Source organism: Eulemur rufifrons, chromosome 8 (genome assembly GCF_041146395.1).
Source record: "Eulemur rufifrons isolate Redbay chromosome 8, OSU_ERuf_1, whole genome shotgun sequence".
Classification (NCBI taxonomy): Eukaryota; Metazoa; Chordata; class Mammalia; order Primates; family Lemuridae; genus Eulemur; species Eulemur rufifrons.
The window spans coordinates 76,633,098-76,645,605 of NC_090990.1; the positions used below are offsets into that span (position 1 = coordinate 76,633,098).

Genomic DNA, 12,508 nt, shown 5'->3' on the forward strand with positions numbered 1-12,508 from the left:
GTATGAAGTGAGTTTTTACCAGTACTGTATTGAAGTGGGTGAACTTATGTTGAATTATTTTTTAGGTTAGTTTTTAGCTTGGTAAATATAGTCACATGAAACTTAATTTTGTATATTAAGGAAAAAGGTTTTATATTTCCAGAGAGTAGGAATATTTGAATTAAAAGCTTTATATACTTAAGTAACTATAGAGGTTTACTTTCTCCATAGCAGGATATGTTTATTCTTCTGAAAAATTAACAATATATTTCCCCATTCTCTAGTTTGTTCCCCAGTTACCTAGATGTACTGAAAATGGTAATTATACAGGAGCAGGAAAAAAACCAAGATAATCATAACAGCAGCATAATCCCATATAATTCACAGCATACTTTCACATATATGATCTTTTATTTAGTCTTAATAACTCTATGAGGAAGCATAGCAGCTATTATCATCTCTGTTTTCCAGATTAAGAAATTGAGATTCAGGGAGGGTAAATTGCTCAAGATGACCTAATTGAGTCTAAGTTTTTAAGCCTAGACCTGACACTCTTCTGTTTTAGAACTTTCCTGTAATGACATTGTATTTGCTGATTTTGTCAAGGTATTCTGAAGACTAAGGAGTGATACTAGTTTTTTTTCCCCATTTCATGGGAATTGCTATTACATGCTGTCATGAAGCAACCTCATGTAATGTGGCATCAAATAGCAGTTACCTTTGAAAACTATACCAATTCACATAAGGACTGCCATACAGCAATAAATATATGTAGAGCAAAATTAACTTTATTATGCGTACTAGTATGGTACTACTTTGGTAGGACTGACTATATTTGACCCTTACTAATTTTTTTAAAATTTTTTGTTTTTTATAATTAAAAGTATTAGCATGATTCTTAATTGGTTGTATTTTAGATTTAAGTGGCATTTTCTACTTAAAGAAGATAGTTTGAAGGTGGAAACTAATATATGTACAGCTGGAACAGCAAAGTATGATGTATGAAATTTGAATCCTTTTCCTGGTAGCTTTTATGTGCAGGTTTTCATTGTTGAGTTTTATTGTCAGAATCATACTTTTGCTAATTTTTATTCCTTATTTTAGATTGCTAATATACTTCATTCACTTTTACAGGCCCTAGATGGTCAGAATATTTATAATGCTTGCTGTACCCTAAGGATTGATTTTTCCAAACTTGTGAATTTGAATGTAAAATACAACAATGATAAAAGTAGGGATTATACTCGACCTGATCTTCCATCTGGGGATGGACAACCTGCATTGGACCCAGCTATTGCTGCAGCATTTGCCAAGGAGACATCCCTCTTAGGTATGATTTTTATTGCCTATACCACTTTTTTTTCCCATTTTGCCAAATGGGAAAGTGCCTGTTAAATTCCAGTAAGTATAATGAATCCCCCATTTTGGACCTTAACAAATTGTTAGGTTTTATGAATTTTGTTTTTCTCAGGTAAGAAGGCATATGTATGCTTTTGGAAAAAACCTAAAGTGTCCTACATAAGTATAATTGAAATTATATTAGTTTTATTCCTTTTAACCACCCTTGCCTTGTCTTTCACACCACTCCCAAAACAAAAGAACAGAAGTTCTAATGAAGAAATACTGGTGAATTCTTAATGAAATATTTACACTTTAAACTTGTCATACTCTCCAGGTCTAAGGCCTTGTGCCTTTTCTTTAGGGCTAATCTGATTGTTTAAGTTTAGTGTTGCATGGAAACAGTAAAATGACAAAACATGTAATGAGAGTAGGCATACAGGTGTTTTCAAAGCACATTTTAGCCCCTTTAAATTTAAACTATAAGAAATTTTCTGTAAATTTTTTTGCTATTTATTTGTATTTTGTCTTAATCATTTCACTTTGTCCCACAATGGATTTGAGCCACTTAATAAAAATACATTTAAAAATATGCAGCTAATAGTTGATGGAGTCAAGATGAAGGGGGAAAAAACAAGGGAAAATGTTAATTTGTAAATAAAATAAACTAAGTGATTTATGTTAAGGTAGAATTTTACAGTTGATGTGTTTGGGAAGTTGTTTCTTGATTTCTGATATTTGTATGATTATCTTTAAGTCAAGATTTTAATCCCTATGGAATCCATAATTGGTGGTTGATACACTAGCTCTTACAATTTGGTTTACATCCATCATTTAAAAGAGTATTATAATGAAGTAATTCTTAGAAATATTTATTTAATGTGGATATATAACAATCATCCTATTCACTTGTAAATACGAAATCTAAGTGATACAAATGTGGAGAAGGGACACTTTAATGCACAAGAGAAACAGTTGATATTTGAAATTAATTCTGGTGACTTCAAACAAAACTGACCCTTTATTCAATTTTCCTGATATATCTGGCATAAGCCTTACCTGTTTATCCTGACTCTGGTAGATGCTTTGGGTTGCTTACCCTTTTTCCTGACAGAATCTCTATCATTGTGTGGGCCTAGTTTAAGTCTTAATTCCCTCAATTCTCCTTGCAAATTAATAAGATTGACTGTTTCATAGTGTGCAGTTTTTAAAGGCAAAGTCAAGAGTGAGACGATGAGTAAAACGTAGCCCTTGTAATTATAGTATAGATTATTAAACTCTTACTGATGGAGATTATATTATAGAAAAGAGTCAACATATATCAAGTAGCTTCTAGGTCCTAGGCATTCTGCTAAGCACTTGGCAGATACATTATTTAAAATACTCAGATAAAGTAGATGATGGCATCAAGATTTTACATGTAGTTTCTGAGAAGTTGAAAAATTGACATTCAAGGAACCGTTTAAAGATAAAATACCAAGAAACTCGAGCTAGCATCAAAGGACGACAGCCATCACTTCCTTAGACCCTAGGGAGCTATGTGCATTTGCCCATCTGGGTATATTTAGATGGAGAGGGATCCCGGGTGGAGGCATAGTTAGAAGACACCTGGATTCTTCTCATGAGGAATTCATTACTGTTTTCCTTATGATCTCATGACCTTGGTGAAATTTTTTAAAAAGTAATAATAAATATTTTTCATAAAAGATTATGAAGCCCTAGCACAACTAACTTCTCACTCTATACTTTTAATCATTTTTAAGCGTTCTACATTTCTGCATTAAAAACATTAAGTTCCTCAGTTCTTAATAAATTGTCTAGTGTCTTCTGCCAGCTCTGTGTTAATTTTTATTATAATGTATTTTTGTTTCTACCTCTCTGTCTTGTAAGTAAAAGGAAAATGTTTTGTGGTAAAAATATGATGAATTTCTCTTCCTAAGTGACTTCATTTTTTACCTGTTTTAATGGTTTTGCATCTTGTTATAACTGGGCTTTTAAAGTATTCTCAAATAGTTTTTGAAAGGGTTATAAGTTTTAAAAATCAAATAATGGACTCTAGTTTTGATAATTCACAAGATATAACCATTTACTTTTATATATTCTCTTTTTGATTTAAATACATATTTTTATACAAATTAAAATTGTAATGTATTTGCAGTTTTTATGTGTTATTATAATTGACATTTTACTTAGAATTTTTTTAAAAGATAGTTTTAATACTTGCATAGCATGCTAATAGCTATATTCTACTTCAGAAATTTCCATACTATTCTATTTCCATACTAACACCCTTGTACTGTATATAACTTTTTTGCCTCTCATATTATTTTCTTAGACTGGATTCCCAGAACTAGAATTATTGGGTCAAAGAAAATGTTAAAGCCTGGTGATATTAAACTAACATGAATGGTATATGAGGCTGGCTGTTCTCCTTCTCCCTACCAGCATTGAGTTTTTTTAAATTTCATAAGATATTAATTTGGAAAATGTCTATTATTTTCTTTTATAATCTAGTTTGCAGTTGTTAAGCGCTTATTCAGTATTTACAATTTTCTAAATCGGTTATCTGCATTCCTTCTATTGGGATATACAATAATTCTTGTAAAATGCTTATAAATGATATCGTGTTCATATTTGGTATGAGCTGAGCCTTCAGCTTTATTCACCTATTTTACACTGGTCAGTTTTTGGAAAACTATTTTAAAATTTATCTCTGTAATGAATTGATCTCAATCCAAAAGTATCCATTTGCAGGACATGAAGATAATTTTTTTCATATGTTTGGTGGATATTATATGATATTTAGTAGGAATTCCTTAACTGTTTTGCTCTTTATGTGGTTTTCACACACCTTTTACAGTGACATCCAATATTGCATTCATAAAGTCATGTCTTTTGGAATAACTAAGTCTTTTCCATGTTTCTTTCCCTGCAATAATAATTGATCAGGTGACTTCGAAATACAAGCAAACTACTATTGACGAGACTCATTGCCTGCTCAGTATTCCTCAAGCAGTTCTTGTTCAAAATGAAATAACTGATAGAGTACCCCTTTATTTCAAAGATTTTGTAAGAACACAAATATAAGGTGATAGTCTTCTGAATATTTGAGGGTTTCACTTTACAATAGTTTCTGTATTACATCTAGCCACTTGATTGAATTTAATTACTTTAGAATCAATGTTAGAAATTTTAACTTATTTTGCTTAGTAATTTTTTAAGACTAGCATTTATGTTTGGCTTCTCTGTTTCTTTTAGTGCTAGGGATCACAGCACCTCAGAAAATATAATTTATTCAGAGAAGAGAGACCTATAGTGCTTTGTAATTAGTTAAAAATCTGACCTCTAAATGCATAATCACAAACCTGGCAGACTATTAGTCATTCACATATTCTGTTTTAAAGAACAAGGCGATCAAAAATCCTTGAGATTATAAATGGAGCTATCATTATAATGATCATCATCACATTAAGAAATGTAGTTAATTTATTAAAGTGTAGTTCACTTTTAGAAAAATTGTTAGAAGTAATTATTCATGATCATGTTGTCTACGTTTTAAAAATTAGGGCAGATAATGCATACAACGAATAGTTATTTTAGAGCTTTGCATGTATTTTAAGTTGAATGAAGTAATAGGTATTCTCATCATAAGGTCTTAAAAGAAAAGCAAACTTTTTATAAGAAATCTGTTGATGTTAAAATATTTAAAATTGAGAACAGATTAGCAAACATTTATTTATGAAGGTAGCATACAACGAATAGTTATTTTAGAGTTTTGCATGTATTTTAAGTTGAATGAAGTAATAGGTATTCTCATCATAAGGTCATAAAAGAAAAGAAAAGCAAGCTTTTTATAAGAAATCTGTTGACATTAAAATATTTAAAATTGAGAACAGATTAGCAAACATTTATTTATGAAGGTAAATATTTAGCCCTTACAGAACAGTGTTTTTCAAACTTTTGCTGCACGTTGAAGTTACCGGGCCCTAACCCAGACTGTGAATCAGTGGCAGTGGGTCACTGGCATTCATATTTTTTTTAAGATCTCAAAATGGTTTTACTTTGTAGCAAGAGTTGAGAATTACTGCTTTAGAAAAAAGTTTGTAATTTAATTCATGTCATTTAAATCTGTCCTGGTACATTTCTATTAGTGCAATATTGTTTAACTATTAAACTGAATTTACTTTGTTTTTTTTTTCTTTATGTTTGTGATACATAAAATTAACAAGTAAACTTATTTCTAAATGATTTCTGAAAGCTTTGATTTTCTTTACTTTTGAATGGATCATTCACATGGGAATATTTATTAACTTTTTATTATCAGAGATTTCGGTTATGTACTAATATAATGAATTCCACATACCCATTATCTTGGTTCAGTAGTGCTTACACTTGTTTTTATTTATTCATTTTTTTCTGTTGTATTTTAGAACAAATCCTTGATACCATGACGTGTCTTCTCAAATATTACCCATAATATCTCTAAAGTAATTGCCATTTCTTACCAAACATAATATGATTTTCACACCAAAATTGACAATGACAATTCTTAATACCATCAAATACCCAACTTATTAAAATTTCTCTATTTACCTCAAAAATGTTTTTTAAGATTTGATTTGTTCAAAATAGGATCCTGTCAGGGACCCCACATGGCGTTTGGTGGTTATGTCTCCTAAGTCTCTTTCAGTCTGTTACAGTCCTTTCCCTTTACCCCCAACCCCATTTCCATTTACTTAATTAAGAGACCTAGTAATTCTTTTACAAGGTTTCACAGATTAGATTGGTCTGGCTGTTTCCTTGTAGTGTCATCTTGATAAAATTTACAATCTGGTGATTTTTATTTTTTTTAAGCAAGAATACTATATAGGTGTTCTTTATGCTTCATAATATGTCTCAGTAAGAGGCATATTATATCTTGTTATCCCACTTTTAGTGATTTTAGTGATGCTTTAAGACTGGTTGTGGTTTTAATGATTTTAATATCCACTAATGATTGCTGCCTTAATTTATTTCACGGGGTGGGGGGGATTTACAGATACTGCCCCCTGCCCCAATTCACATATTCTTTCTGCATTCAGTGTTTAACCTGGTTATCTTATGATTACAAAACCAAAAGTGAGCATTGTTCTTATACAGCCATTCATAATTGTGTACAGACTAGGGATAGATACATAACATGCAAATCAAAATACAGTAAACTGAATTTATATTTTTATTTTTTCACAAATTATACATTAAAAATTATATGCCAAAATCTCAATTTTCATAAAACTCTACAGTATTCCATTAGTAAGACTAATTATAGCAAAGAAAATAATGGCCATAAAATCAAACCAAATAACTCATCTACTGTAGAGACATGTGAAAGATATCTTCCAAAAAAGACTAAAATAATCACATATGCACAAATATGCTGGAAATATGTCCTAGAAATGTTAAACTACATAGATTTTAAAACACATCAGTCAATGCGTGCCATAGTAACACCAAAATAAATATATAAATTAAAAACTAGTATTTTAACATGTCCAACATAAATCAGAAATATTTGCTCAGAAGTCATATGAAAATATCTATCCTTAACTCACTGTCCTATAACTTTGTTTCTCATTTTGTGTCTGTCTTAATACCTAATAAGTAAACTATAGTTGGAGCATACCTTCTGTATGTGTGCAATCTTAAAAAATGATGTTGAGCTTTTGGATTATTGAACTGTCCTCTACTTTGTTGTAGCTGAATTTTTAAAATTTTAATTTTTAAATCTTAAAATGTCTCTTTTAGAAAAGAAGTTGGAAGAGCTGAGATAGATAGAATTGTTCATTTTAAAATTTCTATCAGTAGATAAAATTTTGACTTTTGAGTCACAAATTAATTTGAAACTATATCCTTTAGAGAGCTTATTCAACTTTGATTCCATTTTAAATAATATTTGAATGAATGTTTTAAATCTGGAATGATTTTTATCTTCTGAGCAATGGAAATATTTTTGGTGGTAGTTGAGTACTTTGAAGGTATTGTGGGTTACAGATGTGATGTAAACATTTGGAAAAACATGTTATTACATCAGTTCATAATTACTTATTGGCCAGCATTGTCAATGGAATAAGCTTATTTTGTAGGACTAAAGTGTTATGCATAAACCTTCTTTTAAACTATCTTAAGGCAGAATTTTTATTTAATATATAAAGTTCTTAATGGATGATCACATAGTCTTTCTTAAAGTGATCTATTATGATTATCCATCATCTTGTTCTCAGCTGTAGTTTTAAGAAATTTCTTTCATTATTAATCCTTTATTTACTTTCTGTTACCTTCCCATTTTCTGTGACAGTCTGTCAGATCATTAAAGACTTCTCTTGCATCCATCCTAGAGTTAATATTTTAAAGGCCATACAGCCTGGATTTTTTTCTATCTATGGTAATCAACTCCAGCCTTTGGATAATGAAAATTTTCTGTATGAGATAAATTTAAATTAAATCAAACCATAGGTTTTACTTTGAAAAAATTTTGTGTTTTTAAGAGTTGATGGTTATATATATGGTATAGCCAAAACAAAGAAAAGCCTTCTAAAGAAGTATATTACTGCTACTACTGCAATCAGTGGAAAAAAACTATGTATGTTTGTAACCATAGTATAAAATGTGCCTCCTTCCAAGGAGGTAAAAATCATGCAAATTTTATTAACAACTCCAAAAAGCATTAAATACATATAGAGCATTTCATTTAGATTCTTTCTTGATCTCTGTTTTTCCTGAGTTATTTCTAACTTTATATTATTTTATATTCCTGTTGATTTTGATTTAAAAGTGAAATCCTTGCTCTCTGAATCTACCCTTATTTGCCTCCATTTTCTAGATTTTTCTGCTGTTTCCTTCTTAAGTAATTACCATGGACATTTCACATTCCTGAAGTGAGGATACTGCCCCACTTCAGTGTTATCCTGGTTTATTAATTTATTGCATAATTCAGCATTCACTGCAGGGACTCAGAAGAAAAGCAAGGTTTCTGTCTTCATAAAGCTTACAGTCTTGTGGAGGCAGCAAACATGAGTAGCTCTAATTGGATGTAAATTGAAATATTTAATAGCATCAGTATGGTATTAGTACATAATGGAATGAGTAATTTATCAAGAAAAGGAGTGATTGAGAGGGTTTTATGGACCAAAAATACAGCATGAGCAAATGTAATAAAGTATATACCATGTTTTAGGAGTGATAAATTTTCACTTACAAGTGACATATAGGGTAATTGGGAAAATATGAAATGTAATGATGCCAGAAAGAGCTATTAGAAGAGAAGATCTTAGAACTGCTGTTCTCCAAGGAGTGTGACTTTATGCAGGCATTCTTAGACTCCTTTAGGATCACAGATGAACTTCAAAGTATCTGTAACCATCTCATATTGTGGACCAAGTTTTAGGTGTTTGGCTTTCATCAGATCATCAAAGGAGTTAAGAACCATTGCTGTGAAAGATTCATCAGCTGTTTTTAAGCAGTTGCATAAAAATGACCAGATTAGTTTTAAGAAGTTAACTGTGGCTCCAAGAGTATTCTGGAGAGGTGAAAATGGAGTCTAGGAATACCAGATAGTAGGTATCTGGTAGATTGACAGTAGACTGACAGTAGACTGTCAGTCTAAGGTAGATACAATTGTAAATCTAAACTAGGAACATGAAATGAGAATGCAAAGTAAGAAATATGGGGAAAATTATACATAAAGTAATAGGACTGAGCTCTTAGTGATAGGATTGCTTATGAAGAATGAAGCATGTGGAGTCCACAAGAGAGTAGGAAATTCAGCCTAGGACTTGGGTAGGAGTTCTATGAGGTTATGAGTTTACAGACTAGAGGTGTGATATTTGAAACGTTGGCTTAAGCTTTTCCGGTTACAAGAGAGCAAGAGGATTAAAGCATTGACATTAAAATTTAAGCAGTGCACATTCATATTGTAGATAAAATAAATAAATTGAGGATTGAATAAATAAAATTAGAAATGGCTCTTCAGTCCAGTAGTTGACATAATATTATTCACGAGAATAGGTATAAATCAAATTATAAGGAATCAGGGATATAAATGTGATAAGAGCACACTTCTGCTCTTTGAAGAAGTTTGTGCCATGGAAAGGAAGAAGAAATGGGATGGTAGTTTAGGAGTAAAGCAGGACCGGAGACGCGATGTTTTCAGTGAAGCAGTATGCATAATCATTAAAAGCACAGGCTTCAAATCCTCTCAGCTTCCACATTTGTAATGGGCATAATGATAATAATATCTATCATCTAAGATTTTTGTGAGGATTAAATGTGTTCATACATGGAGAACTTTGCACAGTGCCTAGCATATAGTGAATGCTTGCTGCATGTTAACTTGTATGTATTTCTAAGGCTGAGTCCTAGAATTGATTATGATGGATTGGATCAGCAGTATGGTGGAAATGTCAGGGCTTGGAAAATATAGAGATAGTTTTAGGGCCATTGTTAGGACTAGAAGGGATTTTTATCAAGTTCACATAGAAGTTGAGGTGCAGAGTTGGAGCCAGAACTGAAATCATCAGCTTTCCAGTCTTTATTCTTTCTTTTCACCATTCTATGTCATTATGAAGAAAGGGAAAAAGAACATGAGGACTTTGAAGTTGGTTGAAAAATTTTGAGAGAGTTCTGATCTGAATATTATAAGATTTGCTGAACATATAGAGGTTGAAAGTAGGATAAAGGACTTAAGTCTACAGAATTTGTTGGGAACTCTTTGGAAAATGGAGTAGGAAATCAGCTAAAAGTAGATAACAAAATATGTGTAGAATTAGCCTTGGGGAGTTGTGTTTTCACTATAATACTTACCTGACTGATATGAAAGCATAGACACACATACGATTAGATTTGTCTAAGTCTAGAATTACAGTATTAAAGGAATACTAATAGCACTTGAACAGAGTATTGGGCCAAAAGCTTAGGCTATACGGTAAAGTCAAGCCAAAGGAGAACAGAAAGGGAACTGGTCACTATAAAGGCCAAAAGTGGGTTCAGTGGTTGTGTGGTAATAGGAGGATCAAGAAGAATGAAGTCAGAGGATTCAAAGGTTAAATGAATGGCCATTAAAAATAGAAAAGAAAAATCAAAGATGTAGCAAAAAGTTGCTAAAATGGATTGGTATAGTAAAATCCATCAAAGTAAAAGTTTTTAAGAAATCATGAGACTGTAGTATTGGAAAGATCACACAAGATTATGTAGGTAAGGACTAAGGGAGTAGAAGGAAATAAAGCCAGATGCTAAAGGCTTTATGTAATGAGAGAAAGTGTCCCAATGACCCAATGGCTATTTTGATGAGAAAGAGTGTGATATGATTAGATGGCATAAACATCAAAAGCTGCCCCCGTTAATGGTGGTAGAGCAGTGGTCTGAAAGTAACATTGGGTGGTGAGGTAGAATGATAAATAATGCATCCTTTTTCTTCCCTTTGGGAAAGATTTAGGGAGATAAAAATGACTTTCTGAGAGGGTTGTAGGAGAAGTTTCATTAGAACAAAGTAAGCTTTTAATTAAAAAATTTCTCTAAGGAACAAGCTGAATAAAAATGCAGTTGTTAATGATAGAAAAGAGAATGGATTCTATACGGGAATATTGGAATTGAAGGAAAGGTTGGTAGAAGAGGAGGATTGGGTTGTTGAGGAAAGAATAGCAGTTGTCATTCTTGTCAAAAGTAAAATTTTTATTTTCAGATCAGGAAATAAAATGTAAAAAATGCTGTCCCCAGCCAGGACCCCATACAAGTATCCCCTCAATATCCATGGGGGATTGGTTCTAGGAACTCCCCTGCCTCCCGTGTATACCAGAATCCATGGATGTTCAAGTTCCTTATGTAAAATGGATATAGTGTTTACGTATCACCTATGCACCACCTCCTGTATATACTTTAAATCATCTCTACGTGTGATACCTAGTACAATGTAAATGATAAATAGTTGTTACACTGTATTGTTTGGGGAATAATGACAAGAAAAAGTGTATATGTTCAGTACAGATACAACATCATTTTTTTCCCCTGAATGTTTTTGATCTGAGGTTGGTTGAATTCACAGATACAGAATCCAGGGATGACAGGGCCACTGTACTTTAAGAATTAGAAAAAGCCTTAGAGTCCCACCACCAATCCTCTTCTGTTCATTAGTACACAAGATTGATAACTACCAGATGTCTTAAAGACAGAAAATAAGACCAAAAGAAAAATAATGTGAATGACTTTGGATGGAAGTTTTAGAATGGGAAATGGAAGGATAAAACAAGTTCTATATCCTTAAAAATCATAGATTAAACTGTCACAGTTTTAAGGGCACCTAAGGATAGATGATGACTAAATGTACTATGAGACCCTGGAATAAACAAAGGACATTAGGTACAAACTAAGGAAAGCTGAATAAAGAATGAATTTGAGTTAGTATTATATCAATACTGGTTAATTAATTGCAACACCATACTAATTTATTGATAATGGGGGAGGAAATGGGGTGCTCAGGTCATAAAAGAAGCCTGTAAAGTCTTCAATTTTTCTGTAAATCTAAAACTGTTCTAAAATAAAAGTTAATTAAAAATTATAAAATTTGTAAATGATTTAAAATAATAAGTATAATTCTGTAGTTGAATCAGGCAAAGTTAGGGATGCCTATGTGTTTCAGTGAAGTATGACCTGAAGGGAAAGAGGGTTAGATACATAATTTATATCACTTCTTCCCTCTGGACTTTGGGTCTCTATCATATACATGGCTGGGTGTCCATCAGTTTCAGCGGACGAAGAGTTAGTAATAATACAGTATCAGAACTAACATGAGAATTTTGTAAAATTACTGATACTCAAGGTGTCTGGTTGGCCCAGCTGATGGGGATCATTTCATATGAAAAAGATCCCTGCAACACTTTCTTCAACATAATGACAGTTTACAAAGCTCTTTTACATTATTTTATCCTTATAACAATCTTGGGAGTAAAACAGGCATTTTTATCCCTCCTCGTCAATGTGCTTAAAAGTGTTTTTTCCGGTATACTTGCTGCCTTAGCTAAAGATTTAAATAATAAAAATTAAAATTATAACTTTTTTTATAGCTAAAAATAATCTATTAGAGTCAGTGTATTCACTGTATCTAACACGTTTTATGTAACTTTTACAAAGGGACCGTGGTAAACTTACTGTTTTTAATAGC

The 12,508-nt window shown here is 31.8% G+C and overlaps 1 protein-coding gene across 4 annotated transcripts in view; it reads left to right on the forward strand.

The window, feature by feature from the left end:
- Nucleotides 1–12,508, forward strand: part of PTBP2 (polypyrimidine tract binding protein 2) — a 76,067-nt gene that overhangs the window by 48,132 nt on the left and 15,427 nt on the right. For all 4 annotated transcript variants that reach the window (XM_069478260.1, XM_069478261.1, XM_069478262.1 and 1 more), the window contains exon 8: nt 1,114–1,309. In XM_069478260.1, the coding sequence (XP_069334361.1) occupies nt 1,114–1,309 (196 nt within the window). The remainder of the gene's footprint in view (nt 1–1,113; nt 1,310–12,508) is intronic.